Source organism: Pelodiscus sinensis, chromosome 8 (genome assembly GCF_049634645.1).
Source record: "Pelodiscus sinensis isolate JC-2024 chromosome 8, ASM4963464v1, whole genome shotgun sequence".
Lineage (NCBI taxonomy): Eukaryota > Metazoa > Chordata > Testudines > Trionychidae > Pelodiscus > Pelodiscus sinensis.
In genome coordinates, this window is record NC_134718.1 from 30,538,724 (window position 1) to 30,562,290 (window position 23,567).

The following is a 23,567-nucleotide window of genomic DNA, read 5'->3' on the forward strand; positions in this document are numbered from 1 at the left end:
CAGTATCCATCCTTCATGATGCCTAACACCGACTTGTCAGTTGTGATAGAGGACCAGTGGTGGTAGAAGGGTAGCAGGCATTGATGAAATAGCAGATGGGTTTGAGCCTGCTCTAGACAAGGGGGTGTAATCAGACTCTCAACCTGATCTTCAAAACATCTGCCTTGAGGTTGATGGTTGAGATGCAGCAGGTTGGCCAGGGGCCTGTCTATGTCCAGTTTGTCATTACCTCCTCTTATTGACAAAATGCCTCTGAGCTTGACTGAAGGGTGAAGATTTGTATCTTTGATTAAAATACCTGTTCTGTTTGTGTTTAACTGCAGGTATGTATATGCTAAGAGTTTTCAGCATCGTCTTAGAATTTTTAAGTGAATGAAGGGATGCACCCATGGTGTCTGCAAACAACTTTGATCCTTAGAAGGGAAGATCCTCTACCGTGGCCTGTACCTCACAGGGAAAACCTGACAAGTGAATCCAGGAGGACCTTCTCATCACAATGGTGGTTGCAATTGATCGTGATGCTCTGTTGGCTGTGTTGAAGGCTGCTTGTGGGGCCGTAGGGGAAATCAGCATGCCATCATTTACGTTGGCTGTGAGTTGCTCTCTCTTTTATCCTTGGATAAGTTGTCAAAGAGGGAAAGCTGTTCAAAGATATGGTGGGTGTATTTGGCCAACATTGCCATGTAATTTGATATACGGAGCTGAAGGGAGGCTGAGGAATAGGCCTTTCTTCCCATGAAGTCTAGGTGCTTCCATTCTTTATCATATGGGGTGGTGCGTGTGGCACACCCTGCAAGGCCACACAGAATTTGCAGTCAGACCTTTTGCAGACCAGCGGTATTGTGGCTGGTGTCTGCCATATGCACCTGGCAGGGTCCATAAGCATAGGCCCATGGGTAAAGCCAGTTTGGAGGCAGGTGAAGTGTGGTGTATGCTGGTCAGTTTGTGCTCAGTTTCGGGAAGGCTGACCAGGGAGACCTCAAGGACCTCTGCAACGTGCTTGTAGTGTTCCTGGAAACAACGGAAGTCACCTCCCGTCGTGGGAAGCAGAGGCACCAGCGTGTTGTCAGGAGAAGGAGGAGATATGCATTGCAAGACGGGAGGAAACAGAAGACTCCTTGCCCCTAGATGCTGGTTCCTTCTCCTCTTGATAGACTGACCTGTCAAGTGATGGTAAGGATGGTGCCTTAGAGGAAGGTGTTGCACCTGCTGCAGATGTTGTGCTTGATGTGCTGCCCATGGGTCCCAATAGGGCCAATTGGAAGGGAGTGGCATGGAAGGAGGCAACCGTTGTGGCGGATGCAGTTGCACTGCTGTGTCCTATTGCTGTGGTTGGGGTTGCTTTGGGGAGGAATGCCTTGGTGTGTGGGTGCCGACCAAGGGCTCCTCGTCCTCATCGATAGACAATGACAATGCCAAACCTGGTGTAGCGGAGTGTAAAAAGCTGCCGGATGTGGGCATGCCAGCTGGGCTGAACTGAGGCGTTGTGGGAACCAAGGATACCTTGAGCTCCTCCATGGTGGTGAATGGGAAAGGTACTAGCATCTGTGGTGCCAACAGCAACTAAGATGGGACTATCGCAGCTACCTGTGGTGCCAACAGTGCTGAAGGGTAAACAGTCAGTGCCACCTGCTTATGCCTCTTCAGTGCTGGGGGTGGCATGGGTACCGATGGAGCCACATAAGGCTTAGGCTTCTTCAGTGCCTGCAGTGCCTCAGCCGAAGATGAGTTGGTCTTATCTTTCTTCAGCATGGATGCGTGTGCTGACGGTGCCGATGGCGCAGATTTAGACTTGGCTTTGCCTGGCTAGGTCCTTGGACCCTTGGGAACCATTGGTGCTGGACAGTCCCAGAATCTCCCTGTCCGGAGCCGTAGCAGGGATGGGAGCAGGGGGTACTTTGGGAGCTTGTTTTCCCTGAAGAATGAGATCCCTTTCTAGATTGGTCAGAGGAAGAGTCTCTCGAGGTAGAGGTGTCAGATGTGGCCCTTTCAGACATGGCCACGGGGGATGGCTGGCACGGGGAAGAGGAATGTTCTGGATCTGAGGCAGGTCTCATCACCTAATAAACCATCTTGTTAGTCTTTAAAGTGCTACGTAGTTCTGTCTTGTTTTCTCAAGTGACAGAAGTTTTACTTGAAGCTCCCATGCCTTCTGCGTGCAAGCCGTTAACTGCTTGCAATGCTGGCATTGTGTGGTAAAACGTGTGCCTGACCCAAATAGCACACACACTAGGAATGATTATCTGAGATAGGGATAGATAGCCTGTAGGAGAGGCAATGTTTGAATCCCGGGGAACGAGGCATCCCAGGTAGTAAAAGTCAGGTGGCTACTGTTTTCAGCCTTGCAAACTGGAGAATAGAGGGGTGGGTTTTTGTTTTTTAATTTAAAGACAAAAACCTTAACTCTAAACTAGAAAAAACTGTAACACTAGCTAACTATTAACACAGAAAAATTCAAATTTTTAAAGTATTTTAAGAAGAAATCAGAGAGCAACTGTGGTTCTGACTGACGTAGGCAGCAGTAGAAAAGGAACTGAAGAGACGGTTGGATGCGCATGTATGGTAGAAGCACCACACGTGACGTCTGCCTCGCACATGCAGCCTACCAGAGGACACTGCTACTGTAAATCTCTGACTAGGTGCGCAGTAGTGCCCCAAAGACCTATGGGGACCCTCCTCAAAGAAGAGGAAACGCTTCCTGGCTAGAAGCTCAGAGTTTGGATCAGAAGAAAGAGAGAGGTGAAAAAGCCAGTGCTATCCCAAACCTCTCCCTTTCCTACTGTGCTAAAGGGGATCAGCAGCACATTTAGGCATGTCTCATCATTAGTTAGGAGTCACACTAATGGTCACTGGGCATCACACACTCCCATCTGTGTCTGATCCACAGAAGACAGGAGTCTCCCATCTGTGTCTGATCCACAGAAGACAGGAGTCTGTTACAGTCCCAGTTCTGGGGCTTAGTACCTTACTTCAGGCTGTATAGGCTTCCTCTTGTTTTTCTGGTGGTTCCCTATTACCAATAAGGTGGTATCATAGTAGGAAACTGGGAAAGGGGGCTATGAATTTTGCTGTCAGAAACCTATTTATCGATCATTTTAGAAGTGTCTTTTTGTGATGTGAATGCTTGTCTGCCAGGCTGGGCACCTCAGGTAATCATGCTGCATATTTAAGTCTCTAATTATAGGTTTAAATGCCCAAGTATAGGTCCCCAGCCAGTGTTCCCTGTAAGCCGAGTGCTTGGACAGCCACACAGGAGAGATTCAAATGCCGCTCAGCTGATCAGCAGTGTCTCCATGGCCAGCTGCATGTGTTTCTACTCCTGGTACACTTCTGCAAATGCCTTAATACACAAAGTATATTCCACACATAGGTGGAGAAAAGTAGGGAGAACATTGACCCACATTTGAAAATTGTGAGCGAACCTTTCAACTTGAGCAGGTTTGAAATTTCCACAATTGCTGGCTTCAACTTTTCCCTTCCTTAAGTCAACCTCCACTCCCACCAACCACTTTCCAAAAGAACAGGGTGAAGGAGCATGTAGGGTCTTAAATTTAATTGGGGGGGGGGGAAGACATAGGAAATCTCCCATACTGTGCTTGCTCCCTTTAGAGACATGCTCCTTACCATGTTGTTAACAAGCCCTGTAATGCAGGTAGATCATGTGGCTGTTCAGGAAGGTAGAAGATGTGATATTCAGAGACTATACAACTGAATTGTTTTTCATTTTGGCATCACAGCCAATAATATTGCTGCCCCACCCCCCAGCAATGTTGTTTTAGTATTGGATATGTACTACACATTCAGTTATATTAATCTCAGACACACAAGACTGAAGAGACGCTTATCATACTGATCGTAGTTCTAGCACAACTGGCTGGTCCTCTGTTTAATCCCAATACAGAGAAAGCCCAGTCCCTAGATCTACGTGTGTGTCCCACTGCCCTCTACTGGATAGAATGAGAGGCTCCCACAAGTGCATCTGCAGATTCCTTGAACAGGCTGAGGTAGGGGAGCAGCTCCTCTCTGACACCAAGGAGATGCCTGTATTTCTGGAGCTTCCTCCGCCACATTCCGAGGCTCACTGCTCTTTCGGGTCTCAGTAGCTTTTAGTGGGCATTATTTAGAGAACTCAGAGCTAGTACTAATGCTGTGTACCATCTGATCATCTGTAATGCCTTTCACACTCACTCTAGCAAATGGTGAGGCTAGGAGCTGCTGACATCATGCTGGAGCAGAAGTGCAGAAGAAAAACCAGACTGCATTTGGAGGGACATGATCTTAGCATCCGGGTACTTAAGGAGAGCAGCACTGCTGGGGGCACCCTTTAGCGAGAGGCTGGCTGCAGGATGACAGGTGCACACAGCTTCAGTTTCCCTTTTTTGCTTGGTCACAGAAGGAACATCATCTCTCAGTGCGTGACACACACAGCCTGCTACTGGGTATACTCTATTCATACACGAATGCAGTCATTCTCTGATGGTAAAACGACTCAATTCCCACAGGAAGCAGATACAAACTTGGTAGGCTTTCCATTCCTCACCCCAGGGACATGGCTCCAAATCACCCAGCCAGGAGTCAATAGCAGTGCTTTGTTCCAGGGCCCCACTCTCACGTCTCTTTTGCCATCACCTCCCTTCAAAGAGCTCCTTGTAATGCTCCAATACCCATGCCTCCTTGCCTGAATCTCCAACCCCTGCTCAGGGAACACCCTTGGGGACCAAGACCTTGCTCCTAGGTTCTTCCTGCAGCTCCCCTCTCAGCTCTTCACCCAGAGGGCTCCGCCTCATTCAGTGTTGCACTACCGTGGCCTTCCTGCCCATCAGTTCTAGGCTTACCCTGGGGTCCATCTTCCAGCAACAACCCTCTTGCTTCTGGGCTTAACTTCCTCTGGCCAAGCTGGATCTTCCCTTTTCCCAGGGACCTGTGCTCTAGCCTGCTGCTTGCCAGGTTCAAACAGTAGCTGTGGCTCTTTTCCAGATCTCAGAATGCCTCTCTCTCTCCAGTCCCTTGGAGCTTTCCCCATGCACTTCTTGCCAGCTCTCTGCTGCTTTCTGTGCTGGACAGTGGGGCTGACAGCCACTGTGGGCCCCAGGACAAGATGGGGCAATGGTCTCTATGCCTCCAGAAGGGGTGGGGTCAAGAGCAGTCATCCCTTAGTGCTGTCCAGTGCATGGCACTCGGTCACCCCCTTCAGCCCTCAAAGCTGCATGGAGTGGCACTTTGGCACCCAGAGCAATTGCCCCCTTTGCTCCCCCTGTCTGCAGGCCTGGTGCTGGGGTGCTCCTTTCCTCCCCCAGCAGCTCTCGCCTCTCTCTTCCTGATTCTCTGTGTCAGCCCTTAGAGGGAGGAAGAATGTCTGACGGCAACATTTCAGGCCCGGAACCTGAGCCTCTCCCCCTCCCAGCCAGAGTTAGCTAACTCAGGCAGGCCACAGGTTCTTCAGCCCAGTAGTCCTACCCTTAGGGGCTCAATGCAGAAGACAAGCAGCAGCCTGGAGAAGGAGTCTGTCCTCTAACTCTGAGCGCTGGTCAGTGGGAGGGATGTGAAAGAAAAGCACAGAATATTTGGGATGCAATTAGTCCACTATGTTCAACAAAGACTTAACACCTGCCACCAACATTGGTACCAAAACTGCCTCCAGGAGGAGCCAGCTGGCTTGGCCTGTATCTGCAGAGCCCTGCAAATCCATGGGTACCTGCTATATAGCCACAGATTGTTTTTGTGGATCGGATGTGGATACAAATGTCTATCTCTGCAGGGCTCCATGTATCTGTAATGTATGACAAGTCTCCAGGGTTTTTGACCCCCTCGTCCGATATATTCCAATAGAACAATAGGCAATAATGAAACTACTCACTGCATGGAGTTTCTCAGTAGGTCTTATTTCATAAGGGAACATATTTCCCTCTCTCAATCTATCATATACAGCGTGAAACTAACTTAAAAGTGCAGGCCCCAATTCTCTTAAAGGACTATTGTGATAGAAAACCCTGGTGGCAGATAAGCATCAACTACCAACAACTGACAGACTCAATCAGAACTGATCTTCCTCGGTATAACAATTATTTTCTCGTGCAGTGCCTAGGGACCCCAGTCACAGAGCCAGGCCTCATTGTGCTATGAATATAAACACATAAGACAGTCCCAGCCCTGGAGCACTTAGCATCTATGTGCTGCTCACCCCCCATTTTCTGGAGTGGTGGCTGGTTCATTCTGTGCCTTTTCTCAAAGGCATCTATCTAACAATAGGCTCAATCACAGCCTAAGTAGCTAGTGAGATCACATACTCAGTCGAAAGATGAAGCCTTTCTGTCACTAGAGATAAACTCCAAGTCATGCAACGGTTAAGCTGTTTAAGTGTTACCGGAAAGCTTGCAACAAAAAGATGAGTCAAAAAAGATGAGTCAGGGAAAAAAAAGAAGGAAAACTGAACAGAGAGAAACTTTACTTACCCAAACAGACAAAATCCAAGACCATAAGGGAGAGAAGAAAGTTGCTGGCGGCAAAATGACACTTCATGGTTCCTGATAAAAGAAGAGAGGCAAATTTAATATTTAAGTCTCATGAGTTTTGGTAAAGGACAGCTTCCTCCCAATGCACACTTGTGTGGTGGGGTTGGAGGACAAAATCTGTTCCCAACATGGGGTATAGCCATGACACTGCAAACAAAATCACCATGCACCCAGGCAGGAAGTCCAAAACATATTGGCTGAAGGAGACAAGCCATGGTCTTTCGATTAGGAGATAGGAAACCTGTGAAAGCCTTAACCTCCACCCTACACAATAAATGCAGAGAGATAGAGAGAAATACACTCATGTCCATGACAAATGCCATCTGACAGTTTCTGCTACTCATCTTACAGTCAGTCATCACCGACCTCACCCAAGACACTGGTTAAAGCTCGCGGTATGTGGCCATATATCGGGCAAAGGGAGCAGAAGGATGCCACTTGGTGGGCATTCAGATGATGTGAACAGAGGTATCTATAAGCTATGGGAAGTACTGATCGGGTCCATAGTGTGAAATTATACATCTTAATGGAAATTAGAGATACAAGAGACTTATACCAGAGTATATGTCCATAACTCTGGCTAAACAGGATTGGATCCTACAGTTCAATATTACATTAAAAGCAACCATCTAAAGTGATAGGACTTTTGGCATTTCTTTTGGGAGATTTTTTCCCACAACGTAAGAGATTTCATTGTTAGGAAAATCTTTGCTGATGCCCAGTTTTTGTTTGCTCATTTTAAATTTCATTACTCTTATTTATAGCCGTTTGGATTATTCTGAACTCCTCCACTCCTTGTTTGGGTTTAAATACTTCACATACAGTCATGTCTCCCTTGAGTAATCCAAATTATATTTAACTTTTTAAAACTTTGCTTCATTTGTTATTTCAGAATAGTTACTGGACTTTGTCTAGCGACCCCCCAAAAAGACCCTGTATTCCAGGGATAGGTTCACTAGAGCCAAATAGAACACTTACCCCCTTCCTAATCCAGGCAGTCCAAAACCTGCCTTCTTTACAAAATTTCTCTCTGATTGACAAGTCACTGCTTTCCATATTTCTCCTCTCCATTGACTATCTGTATCTGAATGGCAGTAGGACAAGAATAGTCTTTACTACTCTTAGTTGTTTTGATCTCATCCGGGTATGTCTAGAAGTATTACAGTTAGAGAGCATTGCCATATAACTTTGTGTTCTGTGAAAGATCTCATTTCTTCCCCCCCCCCCCCCATCTCTCACAAAACCCGGTGTGCAGAATCAAAGGATTAAAATTATTAGATCAGATGCATCCCTGATTTAATTCCATGAAGTCAGTGGAGTTACCCAAGGGAAGAATCTGTCCAATTGTAGCTGGAAACCAGAGTCAAATGACTGCTGATGTCACAAATCAAAACAAGATCAATGTTTCCAGTGGATGTTTGCTTACATCATAAGACTCATTTCACAGTTTGGCATGATCAACAGTGTCTGCGCAGAAGACAGCTCTCCAAACTCAGAACTGGCACAGCAGAGGTGCTGCACGTCTAAGATGCACAGGACAAGCTGGTAGGAAGCAGAGAACAGGGAGAACAGTGAAATGCTGGAGGTGAGATTTAAAGTTGTTTTGCAATGTGATATGGGAGCCCAGTATTGGTGTAGCAGCAAATTACCAAGTTGTACTGGCAAAACTGTGTGGGAGACTAGGACTGGAATAACTAAAAATTCACTAGGAATTTAGAAGTACAATGCAGAAAACAACAGAGAACATATGAGCACATCCAAAGCTCTCAAACACCAGCACTGCTGTGAAATAGTTATGAGCTGGAAGAATATTCTGAGTACATTAGCATGCAAACGAACACTCCCGCACCTCACTTAGCTTCTAGAATTTCCCAGGCTAGTATTAACAGAGCACATGGCTGCTTACAATGAGGCCACAGAATTAAAAATGAAAACAGAAATAATTAGAATGGTCAGATGCTTTACAGAAGAGAGACCAGGGAAGGGGGGCACCAAAAACAGAAAACCTCCAAACCACAGAAAAATCATATTTTAAAATGAGGTAAAGATAAAATCAAATTACATGATTGATAAGAAAATATATGCTGTCCTGCACGTGCACACACCCGCGCCTCAGGCCAGCCCTGCAGAGAAGCTGGCAGACAGGGTGCACGGCCCCTACTCCCCACATACACACACTCCAGGGAGAAGCTGGCAAGTGTGATGTGTGCCCACACCATGCTCCAGGCCAGCTCCAGGGAGAAGCCAACACCACGCCCACCCTGTCCCTTGAGCTCCCCATCCCTTCCCATCTCCTTGCACCCACACCTCATGCACCAACTCTGACTCCTGCACCCTGCCCCCCCCCCACTCACACTGCCAGCCCCCTACCCTGAAGGACCTGAGCAATGCTGGGTATATATTGGACAGAGTTTGTCTGTCTGTTCAAGAACTCCTCCCACACGGTAAGAGTTAGGATCACCACATTTGGTATATAGTTTCCTCTGTCATAACTTAAAGCAAGGTAAGGGTTTGGTTGTACCACAGAAACGTGATGTGCCTAGAATACAGTCACTTCTCAAAAAACACACGGAAAATAGAATCACTAAACACAGAAGAGGGGTTGTCGGGGGGGGGGGTCGCTCCCTGTCAGGAGGCGCTCCCGTGACCGCCTCCCCCCCACCGTGCCTCAGTGCCCCAATCGACTGTCTTCACTCAGTCCAACGCTGGACCGCCTACAGTCTGTCTCGGGTGCTCATCACCGGCATCATCATCACCCTTCCCTGCCTCAGCCTTGCCCTTATAGTCCCCGCTGATAGTGCCACCACGACACCCTCGTTACGGCGACCAGGGGTACCACGGCAGGGAGAAGGGGGGGCCCGGACCTGCCCTCGCTCACGGGCCCCAGCCCAGGGCCCTAAGGACTCAGATCCGTGAAGGATCCGGTCCGGTCAGTGGGGCGAGTCGCCTAAACGCACTGACCTGCCAACCACACCGGGTTCTGCCCTGGGCAACTTCCCTTCCCCCAAAAGCCCCACCCCCACGGTGCCCACCTTCCCCTTTGTGGACAGGATTGCTGGTGGAGATGCAATCGTTCCTGGCGACGACGGGCTGTTTTCTCCCGGTCTTGGGCCTCCCGCTCCAGCTCGGGCTCGGTCCTTCCCTGGTCTAGGCCAGCGTGCCTTTTTGAATAGCCGCCGCTGCCCTGACCATCCTATCACGGGCAGGGGCCATATCAACAGCTTGCCCCGGCCCTGCCCAATGCCAGCATCCCCACGTCCCGTCCCCGGTCTGGGACGGTGCGCACCCTGGCTCCTTCCTTGGGGGCGGGGCCGTTACTCGCTCCCTCCACTCGCTCCGGGGCACCCCTGACGTCACCCCTCCTGACATCAGCCTGGAGTGACGGCTGAGTGGCGCTGGAGCAGGCAGCGCACGGGTGAGGCTCCCCGCCGCGGCGGCTGCCCAGTGCTTCCCTGGTCGCGGATAAGGGACGGGGCGAGGACACCCCGTCACACTCCTCCTTCCAAGACTGCTCCAGTCTGGGAGGCTTAGTCCCACCCTCCAGGCAGCCTTTAGGGTGGGGGCCTGAAGCTCTCCCATACTCTCAATTCATACAGGATCATTGCTGGCTATCCCCTTCAACAGGGAGTGAGGGGAAAGTGCACAGTTTAATGCATTCCTCACTCTGGCTGGAGAGCGCAGAGGGTAGGATGAAACTGGACCTGCCCATGATAGGGAACAGGTCTACCCTTCCCTTGTGCCCACTGGAGCTGCTGTGGCCATGGAGAGGTGCTTCTCACCTGGCTGCAAGCTTCTGAGCTGAAAGAGGGCTGGAGTAGTCCTCTCTCCTTGGGGCAGCCTGCATACAGAACCGCTCATCCCCAGTCCCACCCCAGAGCAATGATTTAAATGAAGCATGTACATTTTCATTTTCCAAGAACACAAAAATTGAATTTAGGATCCAAGCAACACTGGGTAAATCTTCTAGTTCCACATATATTTAGCCCATGACAGACCAAAGAACTTCCTCTCTCATCGCGCTTGGCCTTTAGAAATGGAAGCGCAAGGGAATGCAAGATGCAGATTCCCCCACTCTTGCTAACCTTTTCCCCTTACTGTTGCTTTTCCAACCTTACTGCTGCTGTGACCAAGGAGGTGAGCAGCTAGTGTAGAATCCAGCAAAGCTTCCAACTCAGCTAGTAGCTTGCAGGCATAGAGAGCGGCTGGACAGATAGCGATCACACTGCAATGGAGAGGACCCTCTGTGATGGCCCCGCAAAAGGACAGCCCGGAACAGCTCCATTGTCAGCACCTTCAACTCACGTTATAGGCAGCCAGAGTTAAGAACATACTAGGGGCACTCCTGGTCCTGAAGTAACCTTTATGCTCTTCTCCCACACCTGTTACATAAGTTACCAGGATAATATTCACACATCCTCAGCCAAAAAGCATCTGCCTTTTCCTTCAGAAAAATCACATCACAGCATAGAGCAAAGGAAACTAGAAATAATACAATGGAAACGAGCCCAGGATGGTTTGTGCCCAATATTGAGAAAGGTTTGGGCATCACCATTAATTTAAAAATGGAAAGGTATGTCAGTTCATTTATATATTTTCCCATTTTTCATTCACCTCTCCAGCTAGGAGTGGAAGCTGAGAAACCTTTGGGAGGCTAATTCTTTGGCGATCTCCAGCCTAGCAGAACAAAACTAAAAGGATTCGGTGAGCTTTGTAAAGGATCCAAGCTAATATGAAAAGCCAAAACTTGTGGAGCTCACTCTTCACTGGCAGATACATGTGTAGAATAATCCCCTCAAAGGGAAGTGAGCAATACACCCATGTCTTACCCAGGCAGGTCTGAAGCCCACTTTGAGAAACACTGCACTAGAGCTTTACACCTAGGCTACGTCTACACTGGCCCCTTTTTCGGAAGGGGCATGCTAATTTTGAAAGTGGGAATAGGGAAATCCGCGGGGGATTTAAATATCCCCCGCGGATTTAAATAAACATGTCCGCCGCTTTTTTCCCGGCTTGGGGAAAAGCCGGAAAAAAAGCATCTAGACTGGCCCGATCCTCCGGAATAAAGCCCTATTCCGGAGGATCTCTTATTCCTACATCAAACTTTGAAGTAGGAATAAGAGATCCTCCGGAATAGGGCTTTATTCCGGAGGATCGGGCCAGTCTAGATGCTTTTTTTCCGGCTTTTCCCCAAGCCGGGAAAAAAGCGGCGGACATGTTTATTTAAATCCGCGGGGGATATTTAAATCCCCCGCGGATTTCCCTATTCCCACTTTCAAAATTAGCATGCCCCTTCCGAAAAGGGGGCCAGTGTAGACGTAGCCCTACAGTCCTCAGGAGCCCTCAGCTCCTGAGACAAGCAGGGAAAAGCAATCTGCTTCATTCCTCTCCCCCTCCCATACTTCTTTCCTGTGCCTGTTGTACCATCTGCCCGATGGCCTAATTAGTCACTTAGTTCTCCTCACCTGTCAGTCAGACACCACTCTTCTTAATGAGGTCTGCTCTGTGGTAATTAATTAGAGTTGCAGTGACCAGAGTGCTGACTCAGCTGCTGTTGCCGAGTACTCTGCCACAAGCCCCTCTTATTGCCTTCTTAATCCTTTCCTCCCCAACCTACCAGGTTTATACATAGCAGGGTTGGGGAAAATCCAGAAAGTCCACAAACCCATTTTCTTCCACTGCAGATCCCCTTTTAAGCACTGCCATTCTGGTGTGACACACATCATAACCCAAGTATGAGTGTCCCTTTCCAGCACGCAGTCCAATAACCTTAATTCCAGAGCAGTGCACATTCTGCTGGCTCCAGGGAGGATGCTGCTGTGGCCCAAATGAAGACGTCAACAAAACATCCTGTCTTCCTGCTGTCTGCTGCACCAGATTCACAAGAGGAGAAAGCTGAGCTTGTGGTTTTGAACCAGAGCCCACCACAAGCCAGAGAGGGTGAAATGCTATTTTCCAGTTTCTCAGTGTCTCTCTCTAAAACAACTAGCAATGGAAAAACCATTCAAATTATTTAGACAAAGACAGTTGACAGCCTCCCTTCTAATTTGAATGATAATCTGAGTATTGTATATCCAAAGTCACTTTTTCATTACACAAGCAATTGCTTGAACTGTCATTTTGATTGTCTTTCTTCAGCAATGCTGCACTTCTCCCACTGGTTTCCAGAGATGGTTGTGTTTTGATATTATGGATTCTGGAATGTCAAGGGAGAGTTTTAAAATTGTGTGTTGGAAAGAGTTATTTAATTGTGCCTTGTCCCAGAAAGAGATTCTTAGCAAAAAAAGATTCACTGTGGAAACATAGTTTCTTGTATATATAAATCAAATAAGGGCACTGGATAGGTCATCTGAGGGGCCTGAACCTAGGACTTCCTGAGGAGCTACTGGTTAAGTTAATGACAAGCTCCATTAGTTGTGGGGCAGAAGCAGTCTCAAGACACTAAGCAAGCCAGCCTGTAGAGCAGGGGTGGGCAAAAGGGCCTCCGCTAGCCAGTTCCAGCCCAACAAGCAGGTGGATCTGACCCACAGAGGCCCCACCGCTCCTCCACCCCAAAGCCAATTAGAGTCTGGGGAGCTCCCGAAGCCTTCTCCGCTCTGCCCCCTCCCTGCGAGCAGCGCTTCAAAGTGTCGTGCACAGCTCGTAGGGGGCGGACAGAGCGGAGAAGGCTTCGCATGCTCCCCCACCCCCAGGCCTTAATTGGCCTGGGGCAGGGTCGCACCTGAAGCCTCCTCCCACCCTTCCAGGAGCACGTGGCACTTTGAACCAATGCACGCTGCTCGCAGTGGGGGCTGGGCAGAGGAGGCTTTGCGCGCTCCCCCGCCCCCAGGCCAATCAGGCCTGGGGAGCTGCATGAAGCTTCCTTCGCCCTGCACCAGCCCTATGAGGAGCCTGTGGCACTTCAAAATGACACATGCTCCTCACAGGGTGGGAGGAGGCTTCCCGTGCTCCCCCACCCCCAGGCCCTGACAGTCCTGGGGGTGGGGGAGTGTGCCTAGCATCTTCCCAGGCATGGGTGCCTAGTGGGAAGGGGGTGCAAAGGGGCTCCCCCACCCCCAGACCATTTAGCTCCCATTTAGGCCTGCCCCTTCCTGTTTAGGTTCTACCCCTTCCAGGTGGTCTGGGGCTACTTCAAAAATTATTGCCCACCTCTGCTCTAGAGGGTGACAGACATGCCTGCTTATGTAGACTTGAGTGTCACTCAGCATTTTAAGTGAAACTTTTGCTCACCCACAAGTTTGGTGTGCTCCAAAGAACAACTCACATCCCAGTGACACCCATTTCTGTACACTCATTTGTCACATGAAAGTCATATGTGGGTCCTGCAGCTCGGCAGGCCTGGCATGGAAGTTTCCATCTCTACTGTACCCAGCTTAGCATAGCTGGGACCCTGCAAGCCCAAACAGCAGCTGGGCTTTATCAGCTCTAACTCATGCCTTAAGCTGGGAAACTACTAAGCGGTAAACAAGTGTGACCTCAGTCTCAGCTCATAAGAGTGATAAGAATGGCGCTGAGCCAGGTACACACCCGGTAAACAACTGTAGTATAGGATCACTGGCAGTCCCACCCCTCTGAGAGTTTCACCAGGGACATAAACCTCAAAGGGTGTCCTGAATCCCCCTAGCTGGAGCCATGTCCACTGCAGCCGGATGCGAGGTGACCGGAATGGAACTTCCCACAGACTAAATGGGTGTAAGCATTTCTAAGTGCCTGTTACTCTTACATGCATTCTTTGCCTATGCCAATTGTTGTATTACTTTGCAGTAGCTGTGTAATCATCTGGCAGTATTAAGCCTGTAATAGTAGTGACATAGTGAGATTAATAAAAGCAACTATCTATCCCTAATCGACTCTGTCTTGAAGCAAATCCACAACCCTGTTGGGCCCTGCCCTTGTGACTTGACACATTAATCTGAGTTCCCACAGACTGGTAGCAAAACAATAGCAGCCCGTTCTTTAGTCCTTTTCCTTTCAGTCATTCCTAGATATAGAGTGGTGTCACTGTGCTGCATATTTTGAGAGAGAAAAATGAATACTTTATGGTGACATTTGTAGCACCCTGGCTAGAAATAGGGGTAGCACTTTAGATAACAGATCCCAATCCTGCAATCAGATCTGTGTTCACATGTAAAGCCTCTACCTTTCTGCCCACTTGGCCACATTGCATGGTTGCTGCTGCAACTAATAGTAATACAGGCAGTCCCCGACTTATGTCGGATCCGCAATTACGAACTGGGCTTTTCTTGCTCTGGAGGACGCGGGCGGCGGGACCGCCCAGACGCGGGCGGCGGGACTGCGGCGCATCCTCCGAGGCAAGAAAAGCTGCTCTACGTCTCCCTGGTCTGCTGGGGGAACCCCCCCAGCAGGCCAGGGAGATGCGGAGCAAAGCCTCGGAGGACACGGGCGGCAGGACTGCCCAGACACGCCGCAGTCCTGCTGTCCGCATCCTCCGCGGCTTTGCTAGTGCGCCTTCCCCCCCCCCCCCCCCAGCAGACCAGGCTTTTCTCGCGACGCCTGAGGCAGAGCAGCTGGGGCACTGCTGGGTTGGCCCCGCAGCGCTGCTCCTCATCACTACTGGACCAACCCAGCAGCACCCCAGCTGCTCTGCCCCAGGCTTCCTGGAATCAGCCGCTGATCAGTTTCAGCCGCGGCTGACTTGGGGACACCTAGGGTAGAGCAGCTGGGGTGCTGCCAGGTTGCTCCCCGCAGAGCTGAGGTGCGGCGCTGCGGGGACCTACCCTGCAGCGCCCCAGCTGCTCTGTCCCAGGCATCCAGTTTCAGCCGCTGTTGAAACTGATCAGCGGCTGATTCCAGGAAGCCCAGGGCAGAGCAACTCTGCCTCGGGCTTCCTGTAGTCAGCTGCTGGTCAGTTTCAGCAGTGGCTGAATCTGGACGCCAGTTCCGACTTACATACAAATTCAACTTAAGAACAAACCTACAGTCCCTATCTTGTACGTAACCCGGGGACTGCCTGTACATCCTCTGGTTTTATGGTCTTGCCTTAGTGTCTACCAAGAAATCATTATGGATCTTCTCTGCCTTTGGTTCTGAAGCCTTTGACCAGGCAGAGAGAGCAGAAAATCAATTATATAAACACTCCATCTTCATTGTATTATGTTGAGTTGCAGTCACCCCAGGGGGTGCATGCTCCAGGTCCCCATTCCATGCCTTCACTGTAAATTAATCAAGGTGGAATTGGTAACAAGTGGTGGTGAAGCTGCCAATGTTTTATCTAGAAACAATATGGACTTGATGCACCCACTTACACCATATCTGGATTTGCTGTTCTGTGTATTGTTATCCGGCTGGGAAGTAGCAGTTTATAGGGCTGTGCACCTGTACTGGTTATTTTAAATGCACTGTTGGGACACTTCTGCGGGAGAGGAGTTGTTATACATACAAAGTACCCTTAATTGCCTCTGTCAGAACAGCAGCAGCTTCTGCATTGCCTGGGCCCTGTTGGCAGCCATGCAGAAACATTTGGGCTGCTGCTGGCATTTTTATAATCCCAAACCTACAATCCTCTTCTCCCTTTCCCCCACCTGGCCTTCTCTCTCTCAAACACCACCACAATATTTGTGTCTTTAATTTACAGTGTCAGTCTTTCTGTTTGCTGCATGCTGTTCCAAGAGCATAAAGAAGAAATGAAAGTATAAATCAAAGCATCTCCCAAATGGCTTTTGTGTGAGGAACTGCTTGCTAGACCACCCCTCTCCGCTCCCTTCTCCAAACTGCCTCTCTAGACACCCATCGAGCAATTAATGAGCTTCGGCCCCCACACCCTTTCCCCCACCCCCTATTCACAGAATAATTGCAGCTGGGAAACAACAGCTGGGGCTACCCACTAATGGTATTTGCTTCCTTTTAGAAAAGACAAAAAAGATCTCTGGCAACCCAATAGGGATCTGTGTATGTGCATGTGGCATTCATCCACCTGTCAAGGAGGTTTCTTCTGCAGTGGCATACTGACTACCACCATTGCAGTGATTTTTCCCATCACACCTGGCTCTCTCGCTTCCTTCTGCTCCCATTTGTTCAAGAACAAAGGGAATGGAAAACACATTCTAACCTTTTCTAACCCATAGATGCTTCAACATGACAATGGTCTTTAAAATGTAGACAGAAAGACCCCTACATAGGGAAGCACATCAGCAAAGACAACAACAAAATATCCATCATGGAATCATGGCATGATGCAGGGATTTTAAAAAAAAAAATAGACATCAATTGATTGAGGCTATGAGAAAACTTCCTTCATAAAGCTTTTATATCACATAGCCACATACAGAACCACAGCATGGGATACAAGGACACAGAGACAAAAGACAACTTTGAGTTGGGCTTTAACTTTTTTTTAGCCCATATTTAAACATTGAAGGCCAAATTTTGATCTTCTATGTGCATGAACTATTCTCCTATAACCCTGGTCCCCAATCTTTGGATCTGCCTTGGTACTCAGGCGTCTCTACAATGGACTGAGTCAAAACAATGAGCCTGAACATCTTCAAACTTGGAAGAAGTTTGGACTCAAATCAAATTCCATATTTGAAATGCAAGCACAACTTTCAGACCTAAATGAAGGATATTGCTTGATTTCTAGAAATTCTATGGACATTTGCCTTAATTAATGTTTGCCCAGAGCTTAGATGACCACTGGAAAAATCAATAAGGAATCCTGTAGCACCTTAAAAATTAACAGATTTATTTGGGCATAAGCTCATATGGATAAAAGCCACTTCATCAGATGCGTCTGACAAAGTAGCTTTTACCCACGGTTGCTGATACCCAAATAAATCTGTTAGTCTTTAAGGTGCCACAGGAAACATTATTTTTACAGATACAGACTAACAAGTCTACCCTTCTGAGACTTGGGAAATCATGACTGCAATTTAAAATGCTGCCAGGTTTAATCGAGGCAGAGTTAATTTGGATCCCAAATGAGTGATGTACCTCAAGTCACATCTAGACTACAAACTTATGCCAGCATAGTTATGTTGATAGCACATCCCGACTATACCCTGCCCAGCTGAATAGCTACATCAGCAAAACCCCAAAATAGGCACACCTGTGCCAACCGAAGAGTGCTTCTGCCAGCATATCCAACACTGCACATGGAGGTGGTGTAGCTATGCCTACAGAATGCCTCTTTCTGGTGGCACGAGCTTCATCAAAGGCCTAGTCTATACCTAAAACTTAGGTCAACCTCACTACATTGCTGAATGCAGTGAACAATTTCATACTGAGTGAACAACTTACTTAGGTCAATCTAACCCCCATTATAAATGCAGCAAGGTTGATAGAAGTATTCTTCTATTGACCTAGCTCCTGCCACTCAGAGAGGTGGATTGCTTGACAAAAAGGTTCTTTCCATAAGGACAATGTAAAACACCCCTGTGCTACACAGATACAGCTGCAAAGCTGCAGCTCTGCTGCTCCAGTTGTTACAATGTAGACACTCTCTGCCAGCACAGTTATGTAGTGTAGACACGGTCTCATAAGTAGTTTCCATTCAGAGATCTGTTCATACTAAAGCCATACAACCATGACCAAATCCAGCTGGAAATTGTTTTTCTAAAATTGTTAGTACAGTATTTGAATTAACATCACTTTGAAAACTGTTGAAACTGGGAAAGGCTCAGCTTTGATTGGACCAAAAAAATTCCACATGATCTCTAGTTGTGAATTCAAGCTATATTCCTAAATCATCAGCAAATGGCAGCTTCCAAACATTGCTAGTATCTAAAGATCACAAACACAATTGGATCCAATTTGTGCAAGAAACTTATACAAACTTTGTACTAACTACTGCTGCTGCATGAATGCAAGTCCAACGCCAACCAAGGCTGATTTTACAACCTGAATATTTCTCACATCCCTGTGAAGTACCTATCACAATTGTATGATCAAATCTCTGCCCCATTATACTACTATTAAATCAGAGCCCCCAACTCTTACTAACATACTCAGTTCCACTCTCCCTTCCCTTCCTCAAATATCTTATGGATGTTTTGCAATATAAATGGCTCACTTTTTGTCACAATTTGCTAGTAGCTTCTGCTGCTCTGGAGTCTACCAGTAGTTCCTAGCTAGATGTATTAAAAAAATAAATTTTACAGAAAAGTAAACTAAAGTTTAAAAAAATTACATTGGCATGAGCAATACACAAATCATAATTCCTGAAAATAACAAATTGCAGAGCAGGGTAATCAGAAGTAAATTGATATTGATAAATAAGCTTTTCTTCCTCGCAGTAGGTGGTTTATTTTAATCTAATGAGTTTTAGATTTTCTGAGCTTTCAGATTCCATGATGAAGAGCCATCTGCACTGGAATTACAGAGCTCTTTGAAATATTGTAATTTTATGGCTCATTTTGTCAGGACTCTTGAAAATGAGATTTGTTCCCAGTGAAGAATTTTGCCCTCTTTCTCCACTCCCACCCCCAACCCTGTAGTGAGAAAAAAAAACACTTTATTTGTTAAATACACGTGGGCCAACATATGTATTGATATTTGGTGAGGGTGCAAGGCACAGGGATGTGCAAGAGGCTCTATTGGGGGTCGTGAATACAGCCAGTGCATTTTTTTGTCAATGCCCCAGCAAGGAGAATGCTTAATATATAGTCAGTCTCCCATCTATGAACACTTCACTGTGACATCTCTCTCAGATAGCAAAATAAGCAAGCAATTTCATAGAAGAATTGAGATCCCCTGGATATTCCATCGGTCGAATGACCAAGATACACCCATTTCTAAAATTATCACAACATGGCCCAGAGCAAGGGAAGCAAGGAGGGAAACAATAGCTGGTCCAGGAAGTCACACTGCAACAAGTCCTCACCTAAATCATACCTGGCAAAATAGATCAGCAGCAATCTCCCCTTAAATCTTACAGCAAAGCACATCTTCCAAGATCTATAATCGTGAACAGAGACAGAGCAAGTGGCTATGGCAGACAGTCCCATGCATCATGGGAGAAAAGCACATTTGAAAACATTTTATAAAATGAACTCCTTCACTTCCTCTCCCTCTCAGCACAATGCAGTGGGCCGGGGAAACCTTACATACACACCTTTCCTCTACCCCTTGTGGCAGAAGCGAAAGGGGGTGTGTGTGTGTGGGGGGGAAATCTGCTGTATAATCCACAGTGCAGGACTTCCTGCTGCAACCATGAGCATACAATCAGCTGCAGCACCATGCTGACACTTTTCTGTAATGCTCAGTTGCCAAATGTAAGGCTCATTCCCTCCTCCTCCTCCCCCCCCCCACCTCCTCGCAATCTCTGTACTATTTACAAATGGAGACTGAGGGAAGTAAGATAGAGCCACCTCTTTGCTGTGCTAGATGACTGGTAATAGGAATCCAGTTAGCCATATTGGTACGACTACTTCTATTTATTATTTGTACTGAGCTCAGAGGCCCCACTCAAGGATCTGAGCCACACTGTGTCAGGTACTGTACATACACAAACAGAATGAAAAAAAAAAAGAGCAGCCTTGCCCCAACATGTGGTGTATTGGGGACTGTGTTTAGGGTGCCAACTCTCCAGGAATTAGAGATTAATCTTTATTTAAAGGTTGTCATGTGATGAAATCTCCAAAAATGCACCAGCACCCAACGCGGTTGGAATAGTAGGGCATCGTTGTAAGCTCAGGAGAGAGGGCAGTCCTGGTGCTGCCAGCACGCTATAGGGTCCCTGCAGAGTCTGTCTGTAAAGAGCTAATTTTCAAGCAAGCAAGAGTGAGCTGTGCCTCACTGCCTAGGGAGCAGCCAGTTTTCCCTCTTTCTGCTTTCAGGTTCGTGTGTGATTTCGAATTCTAAGAAATAAGTATGTCATGTTGCAACCTTCCTGCAAGAGTATTCCTGTTTATCTAGTGCTTTAGTGTGTATGTGGTGAACACAACACAATACAGAGAGGGAAAGGAGATCAATTCCTTCTCAAAGTTGCCAGTACAGTGTCAATGCAGTTAATCTGCTAATTACTATCTAATTCTACTGTCATTAGCAATCAACCTCCACTTGGGGAGCTTCCCTTTCTCAGGAAGGTGAACATTCCCTTCAAGCAACACAAAAGACGAACACATGCATGAAATCAGTGTGTGCAGTTCACATTTTGGATGATGAGCAGACTCTACTCTGCAAAGGGCACTGTGTTTAAAACAAACATCAAACGGGCACTGTGTTGCTGGCACAGAGGGGCAACGGCTGTAGGAAAGGCTAGGCACTTAAGGCTTTATCCAAAGACCTCTGAAGTCAATAGAAGACTTTCCAGTCCCTTAGAGCCTAAACTGGTGCAGATTAAAATCAATGGGGGGGTTCATTATTTACGGAGTGCATTATCCAACCCTACCTGACCAGAGGTAGATTCCCTTCCTGCTCTGAACTGGATACTTACAGACACTTCTTAGAGTCCAAACTCTCACTTCTTGGGCTTTTCCTTTACTGCATTGTGACACCTTTGGTTACCTATGTAGACCAAGTTCTTTGCATACACTTCTTGCATCCCTTCAGTCTTTCACCCCTCCCCCAAAAGTTGTCTCTGGGCTAGCCACCCATGCCTCTCTATTTCAGGCTCTCTCTGCATCCCCAATCTGGCGGATTCACATCTCTGCCACATCAGAGGCTCTGTCTCTGCCATATACCTCCCTACTCCACATAATTGTCCTTCACTCTCCTCACCACCCATGCCTGGGACTCTTTACAAGACCCAATTCCCCCCTTTCCCCATGCCGACAATATCCCTCCCAAACCCCCATACCAAAGAATCCCAATTCTGACATCTTCCAGGGGCTCTGTGTGCGAAACACCCCTCCCACACACTTAGGGGATCAGTACTTTAAAGTGGCATTGGGAAGAAGGGCAGAGCTGAGATAGGAGTAGTGCTATGTCGGAAGATGTTAATAGCAGCCACGGTCTGGTTCTTTGAGCTATACAGACAATTACAGAGAGGGCTAAACTGGCTGATTCTGCTAATTTCACCAAAATCAACTCGATTTTTGCCATTGTTACCTAAAATAGTCCCTCAAAGTTTAGAATTGATCAAAGGTGGTGATCAAAAGTTGTCATGTTAGATGGACACCTCTGAGTCAAGAGTATTGTGCTTCCTTCAGTAGTGTACACAGAAAAAAAATCTTAAGAGTCAGCTTTTCAGCCATAGATCTCAAAGTGTTTGCAAAGGATTCAGTATCATCATTCCCCTTCACAGCTAGAGAAATGGAGGCACCACCATGACTCCGATTTCAAGCCCCAGTCCAGTGTCCTATCCATTAGATCACACTACTGCTCCTGGAACACAGACTTCAGTCTAAGTTTTCTCCCTATACTTAGCTGTTCCTAGCATTTCCCCTGCTGGACTTCTCTGTTCCATACCCTACACCCTTTCTTCTTGGGTCCCCCATAATATAACAAGTTCCACCTGCTCACATCAGGAATTACATTGCTCTTTCATACAGGCTTCAAGCAATAGCATCAAAATAACTGTAAGAGGAGCCCTGAATGCTCACATGCTAGCCTAGAATCTGCCACTTTGGTGCAGTGTAATTGCATATACACATATCGTGCCTGCAAACTTGGGAAATTCCAGCTCCTCTATATTTGAACAAGTCACAGAACAATTATTTTGCAACTTTCAAGGCATTTGTGGAGGGGATTTTATTCAGAGGCACCAACTTCATTTTTTGTGTACTGAATAAAAATGTAGCCTTAATTTCAAATGCACATGAGTCTGACCACTAATTGCTCCGAATTGTAGTTTGTAGGTTACTGGCATGAGAAGCAACATTGGAAGAGCATCAGGGAATTGCAGGCTAGTGTTGCTGTCCATTGACAGGACTGGGGATTGGGGGATTTGCCCTGCCTTTGCCTAGAGCAGTGTTCTTCAACCTTTTACATACCAGGGGCCAGGTTGCTGCCTTTCTGAACTATGTCAGGGAGCTCTTGGGGCCTGACACCAGCCCATGGCCAGGTCATTGGGCAACATTAGGCTAGAGTCCATATATCCTCAAACACTAATATTTCCCTTTTCCTAACACAAATAAAAGCACCTCCATTTCCTTAAGTTGTGATCTCCCCTCTGCAGAATCCTGGATGCAAAAGCTAAAGACAGAAAATTCAGAAACAAACCTTCTTGATTTCAATGCTGGAAATTCACAAATATTTTTTTTAAAAATCAAGCTACATTTTAAATTCCTTCCAAACTTCTGTTCCTCCCCCCTGCCCAAAAATAACCAGACTACATCTAAAGTCCACATCAGTGTCTGTACATGAACCAGACACAAGCAGGTGATGGACTGGAAGGGGCTCCAAAGTTTTCATCATTCTTTACTATCTCCGACTATTCCACAGCGTTGGCATCACTACATTAAAAAAAGAACCGGTATGGCTACAGTCCATTCCTACAGCTGTGGAGCAAAGGGTTGAAAGGGCAAATCTCAGAGAGCTCCCAAAGCTGCTCCAGAAGCAAAGGTCTCTCTGGAAGTCTCAAAGGCAAAAGCTTTTTCAACCCATTTTTCTTTTCATCCAAATGAAGCAAGAGAGAGCAAGTGTCCTTGCTGGTTTTGCACAAGGCTCACTTAACTCTCAGGGAGAGGCACTTTTCTGCTGCAGACCTTTCCAAGGCCCACTAGCTGTTCAAGCTAATGAAACTGACACTCTGTCTGATATAGTAACACTGTGGACACGCTGAGGCTAATCACTTGCTTGTTGAAACCTTTTTTAAAAGGTGGGGGTAGCGAGAGGAAGGAAAAAGAGGGCTACTTAGAACAGTCAGACCAAAGCTACCCCATTGTTCAGTCAAAGGAGGAGAGATACAAAATGAAAAACAAAATACCTAGCATGAAACAAACTAGTTGGCAACTTATTAGATAGTCAATGGCTAAACAGACACCACATACACTCATGCAAACATTCTTGCTCTGTTGCCAAAATCCCATTAAGCCGCCCAGTCATTCCCCCCCCCCCAAGTTTCCTTCCCCATCATTACAATATACCATGATTTATGTATAAAATACTCTTTTCCCTTCCTTCTCAGCCTCATTCCCTTCTTGATTCTTTCACATAATT

At 47.2% G+C, this 23,567-nt stretch overlaps 1 protein-coding gene across 3 annotated transcripts in view; it reads right to left on the bottom strand.

The window, feature by feature from the left end:
- The window catches only part of CDH23 (cadherin related 23), a 576,749-nt gene that overhangs the window by 536,349 nt on the left and 16,833 nt on the right, over nucleotides 1–23,567 (bottom strand). For 2 of the 3 annotated variants that reach the window (XM_075934954.1, XM_075934956.1), the window contains exon 2: nucleotides 6,453–6,524. In XM_075934954.1, coding sequence (XP_075791069.1) covers nucleotides 6,453–6,519 — 67 coding nt within the window. In that variant the 5' untranslated portion in view covers nucleotides 6,520–6,524. Of the gene's footprint in view, nucleotides 1–6,452; nucleotides 6,525–12,278; nucleotides 12,400–23,567 lie in introns of those variants that run through there. The other variant, XM_075934955.1, reaches the window with a different exon arrangement.